Source organism: Tyto alba, unplaced genomic scaffold (genome assembly GCF_018691265.1).
Source record: "Tyto alba isolate M040663 unplaced genomic scaffold, T.alba_DEE_v4.0 Super-Scaffold_14, whole genome shotgun sequence".
Classification (NCBI taxonomy): Eukaryota; Metazoa; Chordata; class Aves; order Strigiformes; family Tytonidae; genus Tyto; species Tyto alba.
In genome coordinates, this window is record NW_024881276.1 from 30,832,286 (window position 1) to 30,845,220 (window position 12,935).

The following is a 12,935-nucleotide window of genomic DNA, read 5'->3' on the forward strand; positions in this document are numbered from 1 at the left end:
TGTATCAGGCTTGCAGAGCCACAACATTTGCTCCTTTCATCTACTATTGTTTTTCCTGGCTTTCAGTCTTCTCTTCTGCTAACGCAGTCTGCATAAATCTGGTTGAGGAGGACTAGCTCTCATTCTGCCTGGAGCCCCACAGCGTGTTTTCCTTACTGTGTAAAAGGATCGGTGAGAGCTGTCTCCCCTCCCCATGAGGACTGTTTTGTCTCCCCAGTCTGCTCCATTCAATCCAGGCAGTGACAGGCTGAAAGCTGAAAATGCAGGCTCACATCTCCCCAAAATCATAAAAAAGATGTTTTGTTATGAGAAGGGGATTTGGAAGTAGGAGTGGGGAGCGGTGTCCATGTTTGTTTGTAGTCTCCCCACAATTAACTACCTTTTTTTTCTCTGGGGTAGAGTTTCTGAGGTTTAGGCTTTGCATGCTTTTGTATTTGGGAGTCCTCTAGCATGAGAGATAGCTCTGCAGGGGTAACTGTGAGCCATATAAATCACAGTGCAGAATGTGTAAATGATAAAAAAGAAAGTATACTCCTATTTTGAATGCGTATATTAATCTTGTAGGTATGAAGCAGCTATTTTTAAGGAGTCAATCGTTTTGTCATTCAGAAAGCAGGAGAACCAGAGGCTGAAGTTAACACACACTCTAGAGATTATGGTATAGAACTGAGACAAACTTTCATTGCACTATAAGAATGGCCACTGTTTTTCTTTCCATTCTCGTCCTGTCACAGGCCCCCTTAGGCCAAGTAATTTGGATTTCAGAACAAACTGAGACTAACAGTAACCTTAATTTCTTCAGGGTTATTTTCCTGAAGCAGACAACTACTTTCATAACTTTTGTAGCATGTTAAAAAACATTATCATTCAATGCTTGATTTAACAATTCCAGGGGCATTTACTGCAGCAGCAATCTGAGGGTCTTGCATATAATTAATCAGAGACATGTATAACTGTTGTTCACAAGATCTGTTTTCTAAAAGCTTAAAAGCCAAAGCTCAAGGATGTTGCCTCAGTCAGAATTGAGTTCAGAAGTCCTGGTCCTGGCTTTTCTAACGTTTGCCTGAGCTACTATTGAAATAAGCAGCGTGGCTATTAGCACCTTAGTTTTTGCACTGTGGCCTAGGGTTTCTGACCCTTTCCATTTTAGCTGCAGTAAGCATAGCTGCTCCCTTACCCGCTGATTTCTGAGTTTAGTATTCTTGCAGTGCTGCCGCTCCCCCTGCCGACAAGGCGAGCTCCAGGCTGCTGCATGGGACTTGCAGAAGGAAAGGCTTGTTTTTCTGATCCCAGTGTCCCTCGTCTCCAGGGTCCCTGAGCACATGCTTCATTTTTACATCTATGAAAACTCCTGTTTATTCCAAAGGGGCTACTCAAGCATATTACAAGTGTTTGACTAGGCTCCTGACCTGGGGAGGGTGAGAAGTGACTGTGGTACAGTTGGTGCAAGGAAGGTTTCATTGCATCTGCATTTTTCCCAAGGAGAGTGAATGAATTGCATGACATGCAGAATAGATTTTTCCCTATTTGTTACCTAGTTGAAATGGAAAGGGAAGCAATGGAGTTCTGTCAAAAGGGAAAGAGAATTGTTCTGTCACTCTCCAGGGAAGGCAGAATTCCCCAGTTTGTTCCTATACTGTTCTTTGGTCCCTCTATTGACTGTGATAGTAGTAGCAGGGTTTTACAGGTCTTTGGAAATGTTATCAACTCTGTGGGTGTTCCCAATGGGACAGAACACCCCAGTCTAAAAATGTGTTTTCTTCTTTTTATTTTTCAGTGTTTTAAAGCTAACCAGATTTCTTCTAAAACAACAACAACAAAAAATGCATGCTTACCTTTTTTACTGTAGATTTACAGATGAAATTTTGTCTCAAATAAAATTTAATCTGAGAGACAGTTCCCGAACAGTTTTTATTAAAATTGTTCCATTTATGACAGATTCTCTTTTGAAAGGTACTCTGTTGTCATAACGGGGCTGTTCCCCAGTAGCATTTAGAAATGACACTTTCTGTCTAGGGAAGTTGCTGTTGAACTGCCCAAGCAAGTGATACTCTTTTCTTTCAAGACTACAGTCAAACATGAGCCGCTGAAAGCACTTGGCCACTGAAACCTTGGCAGCACTTCCCGCAGGAGCACAGACACCCGGGTGCCTTGGCTGGGATTCAGCTGGGGTAGTCACGTTCTGCCTAGCCCGTATTTCTTCTGCGGTTTCAGCTCGCGGGGGGGTCGCTCCTTATTGCCCGCCGAGAGTGATTAAGCGATCACTATATTTGACTTCCAGTATCGCCGAGCTGCATGGGTGAAAGAAGCACGGAGGAGCACGCCGCACCTTTCTCGCAGGGAGCGAGCGGTGGCAGGCAGGGAAGGGCACCGGGCTGAGCTCCTCGGTGCCTGACGCTTGCTGGGTGGCTGCAGCAGACCCCGAGCTCTGCCCCAGTCGCAGGGCAGGGCGCTGTGCGGGGCGCTGACATGTGTGAAACACCCTGCTTAGTTTTCAACCGTCTGAGCCTGTTGTTGCTTCTGGCCCAGGGCACGTAACGTGCTGGCAGATGGCTGCCCCTTGCCAGCACTTTCCCATTGCTGCCGCTGAGAGGACTAAATTCAGTTTTGCCCACTCCACCTACTCGGGGAATAAGGCAGGGTTGTCTGATTTGTATGCTGCTTTTCGTGTTAGTAGGATGCACACTTCTGAGCTTTGCACCACAGCTGACAGAGCTTGGCTAGGAATATTTATTTCCACTGCATTTAAAAAAAAAAAAAAAATATCTGGCACCAAGAAGCGGGCTTTGAAAGCAGTACCAAATATTGTGGAAGTCTCGTTAAAATCTCAAGCAACAGCAACCATGAAAATTGGAAGCAGCAGCTGTGGAAAATTTTAGCCAAGTGTTGGCATGGTGCTTAAGCTTTACGTGATTCTCCAGCCCTTTAAGCCCCTGCACCTTTGCTCCAGTGATATAAGACTTCCTTTTATTTTGCTATTACTAGCCATAAGTAGGAATTATTTAATAGGCATTAGTCATAATGTCACAGATACTACACTGCTGAGGCAACTTGGGAGCTCATGTGATCTCCATCTGTGCTGGTGGCCACATGGATTTGACCCCCTTTTCCTGCTGCTTTTTGGATTTCCCTTTCTAATTTCTTAATGTCAAATGAAGCCCATGTGTTATTGTCCCTAGCAAATGGTAGTGGTTGGTCAGCGTTCAGGTGCTGCAGAAGGAGATGAGCATATTGTTCTCAGAGCTCCTTGCAGGGCTAAATAAAGATTTACAGGGCAAAAATAAAATGATGTAATGAGCCTGACAGAAATGGGACGGTAACTAGAAGGTATTAAAAGGCAGGAACATGCGGAATTACTGAACTGATTGCCTGCGTTTAACAACCAGCAGACAAACCTGCTAAAGTTGACATTGGCATTGGCAGCTTAAGACATTAGAAATACCCTGAGCACATGTACTGTGTGACTGTTCATTAAGGCATAAGTGAAAGATTGCTGTCTACTGGGTAAAAGTGTTTATACTGCAGGAAACAGATTAAGTGGTGTTTTAATATACAGGAAAAGAAAAGTGGTAGTTGAAAAGCAAAAACCAAAACCCCCAAACAAACATTATTTGCCTTGGCTTGGGGTGAGAAACAGCTGTAAGATGTATTTCACACAGCTTATAATGGGAAATTAATTGCAGTGAAAAAACACAGACTGCCCCAAACAAATTATGACACATAGCACATTTTTTCTCTTATTTTTAAATGGATAGCTTAAGGGTTTTAAGAATTTTCTCACACATTAATAGAGAGACCAAAAAGTTGATAGTCCAAGTTGATAGCATCTGGGCAAGGCTCAGAAAACCTAACATCTTACAGAAAAAACGCTTCTTCAAATAGATTTTATCTTGCCAAACTGCTTGTACAGGCACATCTTTTTAAAAGGGAAACTCTGTCTTTTCAGAAGAGAGGCATGTTTTCCAGAAGCTCACCTATGAACTACCTTTTGTGTCCTTCTGGTTTCATTTGATGTCCGATTTAGTTCCATCCCAATATGCAGAATATATTATGAATTTATTTCCGGATTTCTGAATTCCAATTTTTCCAAATTATTTCCAGACTTAAGAAAGTGTACAGTAGTGCAAATTGTTTTTGTTAATGATAGCTGAAAGTTTGCAAGAACAGCAGCTGAAAGTTGGGTACTGAGGAACCCAGACCTGGATCGCTGCCCTCAGCCTTAATGTAGAGAACCTTACCTAGGATGTGTTCGCAAACCAACATTGTGGATTAACATAAAACCCCTTGAAAGAAGAGCAGTGACTTTTCAATTGCAGCGAAGCGGCAGCAGAATTCTTCTTATTTATTTAGGAAACATATTTCTTTGAGACTATCGTTTCTGTATCATAAAATATATTTCATTCCAGTGTAAACATAAGCAAATATACTAGATGTGTGTAATCATGGTCTGTTGTTTTCAAAATCTCTTGATTTTAAAGCAGCCTGCCATTTTACCTGGATTAAAAAGACCATCCACACTGTTATAGCCTTTTTGGCCAAACCACTCAGTGTTTAACTGAAATATATAACAGATGTGTGTTACTATCACTGTGGCATTTTTACTCACAGCATTGCTATCTAGCCAAATGCTCCTTATATACAGGCAAATATAGGTGACTTGCCTAAATTGAAATGTCTAACTGAAAAATAGCAAGTAATATGAGAGTCGGCATGGGGCTAACATAGAAATGGTGCTGCATGTGATGTGCTAAATCACTGTTAAGCTTTGTAAAACATCCATATTTCAACCTAGTAGTAAATAGGAGAGGATGGCTGTTGGACTGATGGGTGCTGACAGTGATACTGTGCTATTGGGCTGCTTCTATTCCTAGGGCTAGCAAACACAACCAAAGCCCAGTGGTTTGAAAAACATTCTGTTCTGCTACAGAAAAGTGTCAGTTTTCCACCAAAATGTTTAAATGCTACATGCTAACAGTACTATCAAAATTTATGTTAATATAGTCTGTTGAGTCTTGAGTTTTAAAAAGAAGGGATTTTCTGTGTTGCTGCAGCCGTTGAACTTTGATTAGGCTTTTCTGCATTACTAGAAGAATAAGTGTAATGGAATAAAAGGTATAATCCCTGGTGGGACATTCACTGTCCTATTCGTGGCAGGATGCAGGCAGAGAGGCATGTTCAGAAACCACCCTTCCCCATCCAGCCCCAGAATTGGCACCTCTGTATGAGGTTGAGGGGAGGAGAGGGGAAAGGTAAAAAGGAATTAGTGTCTGGACTCAGATGCTGTAAAGTATCTCTTTATGCTGGCTTGCAGGTCAATTGAAGCACGCAGGAGATTTCTGGCAGAGTTCTATCCATCACTGGTCATTATCATTTGCCATAGCTAGAAGTTGAATGTATATGAAATCTGTTTTTATGTGAAGACAGGCTGAGGTGTAGAAATACTGCTTCTTACAGCTATTCGAGTCAGAGAATGAAATCCCCTCAGAAGTTATTTGTGCACAGATCTCTCTGCCTGGGATTCGTTCTCTTTTTTTTGTCACTTGCAGGTAATTAATCATTTACTTACAAGAAGTGGCAAAGGAGTTAGTAACTGTATCAACAACATAGTCTCCAGAATAGGGGTGCGTAGTTGTTGCCACATACTGATGGAAATGAAATTTAGTTTTCAGTTAATGTAATAGACTCCTAAAACCGGGTTTGTTTCATTAAAACTCAACATAGAAACTCAGTAGTGGGTGTGTTAGGCCAAAACTGCAAGCAATTTCAAACCATCACATTCAGTTTAACTTGGAGGAAGGGCTGACCAAGACTTGCTCCTTGGCGTGACCTGCCCATTCACATGCTTCAGTTTCCATTTGAAACCACTGAAGTATAAAGGTAGGCAATTGCTTGCCAGCCAAGAAATTAATATTAAACATAAGGATTTCACTGTGGCATTTTAGCCTTGTTCTCAATCATCTTTCGTTGTTTCCAACTAAATAGTTGGAATGGTAAACAGGTCTGTCCATAACCTGTTTATTTTTACACCTGTAGTTAAACCTGGCCCCTAAACCGAGGTAGTTGTTTGAGGTCATTGAGTACCTCTGGCATAACATCTTGTTGGCATGTACTTGTGTACGAGATGAGGCCTGGCCCTCCATGGGAATTCCATGTCTGTTGCTCCCAACTTTTTGATTTTTTTGAAATTATGGTTGGATTTTCACACACATCTTGATTTCAGCAGGGCACTCATTTTGCGGCGACCTGGACAGCTCTGTTGAGACAGCTCCAGAGGAGGCAGAAGCACAAGACTTGGAGTCATCTGATGAGGCCGATAAGATGAGCAAGGTGAGAAAGTTTCATTTTCACATGACAAGGAGCAAAAGTACAGTACAGTCACAGCTGATGTGCTGGCTTCACAGCTGCATGCGATTAGAACATCTTTCCTGGGAAAATGTTAATCTTACTTTTAAGGTGTTTACAGATGATATTGAATGTAACAAATTACAGTTTTGATTATGGCACACCACTACCTCTTAAGCAAGACTTGTGTCTTTTTGCTAGGGTTGGTTCACATCTTCAGTATCTGGTCATAATATTCCCACATAGTTTTTAAATTGGCTGGTTTATCATCTCTTTCACCAGAGCAGGTCAAGTAACCCAAAAGATCAGGTGGATTGTTATGATTTCTTATTCTTTCTTGATTTCCTAGGCCATAGGAAGAATGCAAGTTAAACAGTTAAATCAATAGCATAGCGCATGTGCTAGTTTATAAATGTAAACTAATTACAGCCAATCTACCTTAAATTGAAGCAAAACTCTCCAATTATAGCTAAGAGGTTGTGCAAATGGATTGCTAATTGCCATCTATTAAGGTGTGGTTTCGCAGTGGTTGGTAGTTTGCACTTAATCTGGTGCTGGGAAGCTTTACACAACATTAGGTGTGATGATTAGTGGCTTCTGAGGTGGAATCAAGTGAGATTATTTTAAATTCACCAATTGCTTTTAGGTATTTATTGCATAGGTGATGGTGAGAGTTTACAGCTATTTTTCTACAGAATTAATAATCTAATATGAATTAGATCTCACTCAGTTTGTGCTTGTGTACAGGTGTGCTTTTTCTCAGCTCTTATTTTAACTAAAATGTGTTATAGTGAGCTGTGAGCTGGTTCCTGTGCTATTCTACTCATCATTGTAGTGAAAGGAAGGAAAAGACCTTGGCCTCTTGTTTCCTGACCTCTTGTGTCATGCTAGCCTGTAGTTTTGTCTTTGATAGCCAGACAGTGGAAGTCAGATAAGAGAAAACATTCCTGTGCATGAAATATATGCAGAGCTTGCATTCGGAGAAGGTGATTACTCTTGCAGTTTATCTTATTATGGAACCTTTTCTTGTAAGTACAAATAATTTCTTCTTCAGTAAGTGGAAGTGTTTGTTGATACTTTGGGATTTTTAACTGTAAATATGTGGGATTTTCATATGCTCTGAAAAGCATCTCTTCTGTTAAACACTGAAGCTGTGGAAGAGCACTGAGCATAACACGTAACTGCTTGGGGAATAAACGTTCTCGCTGTGTTTTCTGTAGCTTTCTATTTCTGAACTGTGTGACAGGCTGTGGGGTTTCATTTTGCATCTTGCCTCCTGGCTCTTCAGAGCTGTAATTGCCTGAAGCAGGGCGCAAGGATTACATGATTAGCCCTGTGGCTCAGCAGATATAGTTAAACTGAGAAATGTGCGTTAGCAGTTCTAATGCTTAATATTCATATATTGGAAGAGTAGCTTATAACTCTTGAGCCTCGGTTTCCAACAAGAGGAACATCTGTCTTTCTGTAAATGAAATGTTGACATCAGTATGTGTTTTCTTTTAAAATCCAGGAATACATTTTATTTTGGTTCTGTGATATAGAGGGGAATGAGGCATTTTACTTCACATTCTGTTTGTTATGGGACTAACTGCTTGAAACGGTCTTCCATTAAAAAAAGGACACATGTACATATAGTATATATACATTGTGTTCAATTTGGCAAACTCACGAATGCCACTGTCCCTGTGCACGTAGAAAAGCTCTGTACTAAGTGGGCTTTCTTTGTGGTTCCTCTCAAATGAAAGCAACGGAAACCCCCAAATGCCTATGGAGAATTCCAGTATATAGTAGAGGGGAAGGAAAAAAAGCTCAGTCAATGGGAGGGTTTTCCTAATCGCTCTGTTTTTTTGTGTGCTTGGGAAGGCTGATCTGCATGGGGACTAAGGAGTCTGCAACACATGTTTTTCCATGGAAAGTCACTACGCGGCTAGTACAGTGAGAAAAAAAGCAAAGGTGTTTTCCTGACTGTGCGCTGCCGTACCTTTCCCTGCTCCTGGGATTATGGCACAGATGATTAAGCTGATGTCCTCAGTGCTGTTTTACACAGGTTATTTTTGTACGTGGGAAGCAAAACGGTCTGTCCTCCTACCGCCAGGAGGGGCATGTTCCTCTGTAGCGCTGTTACTACCACAGCTTCCAGTCTCCCTCAGGTGCTGGAGTACAGGGGAGACTTTCTTTATTTTCTGCCCTTGGCAAAAGCAGGGCAGGAGCACTCTTATCCATTCACTGCTGAGCAGCACAGGAAATCCATTTTAACTACACTGGAGCCTCCCAGCTAAACACAGAGTTCCCCTTTTTTCAGCACAGAAGCAGCATTAGCAGCTGAAGATCCAAAAATAGCATTTGGGTTGTCTTTTGCCTTGCGATAGCATGATCCTGAGGCAGGGCTTAGTCCTGCAAACGCCACCGCTCCGTGCCGTGGTGCTGGCGGTCTGCTGATGCCCGCAGAGCGCTGCTGAGGAGGAGAGCTCCGAGCTGCTCTGAGGAAACTTCCTGGCTCTCCAGCCAGCAAAGCGATCCTAGGGGAGAGTTAATAATTCATGGGAAAAGGAGAGGAACAGAGTGCCACAGCTCTCCTTCATCCACTCTTGTAGCACCGGCTGGGTAGGCTTTTTATGAAGGTAAGCTGTGTGAAACCCTACCAAAAACCTGGGCTCAGGTCCCTTCTGATTTACCTCTAACTTTCTCATGTAGGTGGCAGGTGGATGTATAACACAGCAGGTATTCAAATGTGTATTCCCTTCTCCTCCTCCTCCTCCTCCCTCCCAGCTGTCTCTTTCCCTTCCCCAGCCCAGCATGTGTGCACGTGGGTGTGTGTTTCCTTAGTAGTGGTGCATCTGTTTCTTAATCTGCAAAAGCCTCCAAACTGATGATGGTGGTGAAGGATTTGGAGGGTACACCAGTAGCTCTGAGGATTCCTTCCTTTTCTGAAAATCTTATCTTCTGTATGTCTTAGAGACCTGATAGTGAAGAATTTAATTCTCCATCATTATTGTCAAAGGAATCATTATAATAATAAGCAAAAATGAGATGTCTGTAGAGCTATTCTGATAAAATAACAGAAACATGTTTCCAAGGTGGGTTGAGATGTCAGCAGTGCGGTAGTGTGGGATAGTAGTTGTTCTCTGGACTTGCTCCCCATCTAATTTTGTGATGCCTTCCCTGTGTCAACCAGCCCTCTCTTAGGGATAGTATCTCTTGGGTTGAAATCTATATAAACAGTAGCAAGCAGGTACACTTTCTGGGTGCAACTCTTTTCCTTTAAGCCATGCAACTAGCAGTGGCCCGAGTTGTGCTCCCAGTTGCTTCTGCTCTGGGGTGGACACCTGACTTTCCTTTCTCTCCCTGTTTAATGTGGGAGCCAAGAGGAGGAGAGAGCTGGGAGGGAGCAGAGTAGGGGAAAGGAAAGCCTGCTCTCTGCCACCTCATCAAGGCTTGTTTTCATCTAGCATGTGAATTCAGGTTTCAGGCTGTTTATGAAATCCAAATGATGTCCCTCTGTTAGTCTCCAGCAGAGTATCAGGAACGTTTCATAGCAAGAGTAATTTCTTGAATCTTGCCTCTGTGGTGACCTGACTGTTTTGGCCTTTTAAATATTGTAGAATAAACTGGCGTTCAAGGGAGTTACCCTGAAAAATGACTATATGTGCGCATTCTTAATGTTACTGGTTACCAAAGGCTAAAATAGATGTTTCATTTCATCTCAATATCAGTCTTTGTGCATACTTTATCCTGTAACAGTCCTTTGAATTTAACTGGGGATGTGTTTTAAAAACTGTCATCAGTTAAAATACTGCAGGACTTTAATTTCTCCCTGTTTCTAATTAAAGATGACTGCCTCTTGAAATGAAAGCTCATTACCTTGCAGCACTAGTGCTTGGGAGAGCATGCTGTAGTGGGCTGTGTGTGTACATGTTTATACCATTTAGAGGTATTTTTTCAGAGAAAATAGGTCGTCTTCTCTCTGCAGCATTATTCAAGACCAGAATTAAGTCTCAACCTTCAACGTGTTGCAATAGATGTGAAAGGATTAAAACAGGGATTTGAGGGGTAGGTTTTCTAGTCGTGTAACTGGCTTTTTAAAGTTCTTTTAATTCTGTGCCTCTGTCCCTTCAGATGTTTAATATTCTTCAGCAGTGCCGTTCATAGCCAATCGGCTTGTGCTCAGCCACAGGCAAAAGACATTTATATTCCCTGGCTGCCTTCACCTCCGCGTTGCTGCATTTCAGCCTCTCTGCTGAAGTTTTGCTCTTAACGAGTCTATGAAAGGCTGTGTTGGGTTCTCCGCTTCGACTGGTAGCTGGCTCTTAGTTCCAGCTGATGTGGTGAGTGAATGAGGCCATCGACAAGTGACACATGCGGAAAGGCTTTGCTTGGAGAAGTATGCTCACTGCCCACCCTTATTGAAATGCAGCTGTTTTTTATGTTACGTGCCAAGTAAGTAGCATGGAGTATCTGTCTGGAGTGGGAAAGCCTTTCGGATCAGCTGAATACATGGAGAACTGGGATTTCCCTCCTAGATGAATGACAGCTCTGGCAATACTGCATTTCCAGTGATGTCGGCTCTTTGGAGAGTTAACCGTAAACTCAAGAACAAAAGCGCTGGGAGAGCCGGTGACTCTCTGTACCGTATGCTGTATTTGGTGAGCAGATCTGCTGTGCAACGCGACTAGTCTAAGTAATTAGCAGTTAAATGAATTTTCATGCTGTTTTAATTTTCAGGTTATAAATTCAAGGCTGAGCTGTAACATATATACCCTGTAGAGGCTTTTTGTAATTGTGCAATGTCATTAGCAGTCCTGGCAATGCATGAAAGGATGCAATTTGCCTCAGTTTTGTTTGGGAGATCAATACTGCTTAGAGTTTACCATCCGTGGTGGAACAGAGGTGCTACATGGCACCGAGGGGGCAATCTGCCTGATGCACAGGCACTCGTTCATCTTTATACAGTCAGTGCAAGAGGAAATGGCAATCCGCTTTCAAAACTATCGGGTAGGCAGCCGGAACTCCCCACTGTGGACACCATCAGTATGCTTGATGAGTTTAAGGACTTGCTCTTCATGCATGGGAAGGACGTGAGCTTAGCTCCTCTGCTGAGCCCCCTGCAGTGGAGGGGTTAATGTACTTGCAGAGTAAACTTCACTTTACAGCCCACTTGTGACAGCCCTCCATCTCATTTTAAGGCTGCTAGGTGTGATTGCTCGCAGAATTGCGCCTGAAGTGTGATGCTGTAATTTTCCTGAAGAAATCCTGTTTCAGTGATCTCACTGTCACAGCTGGCAAACAGAGCTGGTACTGGGAGATAAAAGGATCCGTTTCTGTTCCAGACCTTCCCTACTCTATCCACTTTCTCTAGGAAAATGAGGACAGAGAGGCTTTTGTTAATACTGTTTGAGAGTTTTCAGCAAAATAGCTGTGTTCTGAACCTCCCTGGGTGCAACGTGCACCTGCTTTCTGTCTAGAAATTGATTTTTTCAAAGTAAATATAAAGTAGACAGAATTACGTTCAAGACTGAAACAAGACAGTTTGTTCAATGTACAAGCAAGAGAATAGATTTGTGAACATTATTGTGCTTGAGCCTTTTCATCTGTCCAGAGTATCACATGAGTGATACTTGGGAAATACATAAAATATGAGGCAGGGCAGTGGCTAGACCTCGGTTGCTGCTGGCTGAAACTGGACATGGCTGAAGTCAGCAGGCGGTTTATTAAGCGTGCACAAGTGGAGATAAGGCTTTTAAAAGTCTCTTGCACTTCCTCTTTGGCTATGGGTATAACTATTCCTTCTGGGTCAGACTGTGTGCCTGTATGACAGTTATCAAATTTTCAGCTACTTGTTAGTGTTTAGTTGGTGTTTCACGGTATAAGTAGATTTTCATTCTCTCTTTGTGGGTGACCCATCTTTTCCTGCAACTTACTTCAAGTGCATGCACAGGATGGTGAGCTGTCTGCACCCAACTGTTTAAAACACTTGGTTTATTTTTGGAGTTTGATTCCATACTGTGTTTTATATATTTTTACTCATACATTTGGCTCCTAAAACAAAATGCCACTGGATGTTATCTTCCTCAGATATTCTTTCACAAAATAGTCTTAAAGCTAAACCTTTCTCAGCAAAACCCTGCATATCATGGATCTTTGCAGGCTCAGATCAACATATATTAATTTTCAATTTGTCCCTCTCCAGCAGAGCAGGTAACTTGGGCAGGTCTTTTTGCCTGCACTGAAGCTGGGCTTTCACCTGCTGGGCTTTGTGGATTTGGGGCCGTTGGGATCAAGATTGCACCTGTTGAAATCTAATGAGAACTTAACCTAAAACTTTAGGCATGGTTTATACTTCAGAGTACAGCGAGTATCGGTGGAACCTTGCTGGGAAATAGAAGGAATTATTTGGACTAATAAGTCTTAACTGTTGGTGACACATGCCATTACTAGAAGCTGAGGAAGGAAACGGACTGGTTCAACTCACTGCTTCCTCCTGCCCTCAACTTCCTTATCTTTCTTTGCCCTCCTTTCTTCCTTATCTGAATTAAACCTTCAGATAACGTAAGATGATTATTTTTCCTGTAATAAACTAAATCCAAAAAGCATTT

General features: G+C 42.3%; 1 protein-coding gene across 11 annotated transcripts in view; it reads left to right on the top strand.

The window, feature by feature from the left end:
• The window catches only part of TIAM1 (TIAM Rac1 associated GEF 1), a 188,683-nt gene that overhangs the window by 158,830 nt on the left and 16,918 nt on the right, over positions 1–12,935 (top strand). For 9 of the 11 annotated variants that reach the window (XM_042788618.1, XM_042788619.1, XM_042788620.1 and 6 more), the window contains one exon: positions 6,221–6,327. In XM_042788618.1, coding sequence (XP_042644552.1) covers positions 6,221–6,327 — 107 coding nt within the window. Of the gene's footprint in view, positions 1–6,220; positions 6,328–10,550; positions 10,986–12,935 lie in introns of those variants that run through there. The other 2 variants (XM_033011291.2, XM_033011300.2) reach the window with 2 other exon arrangements.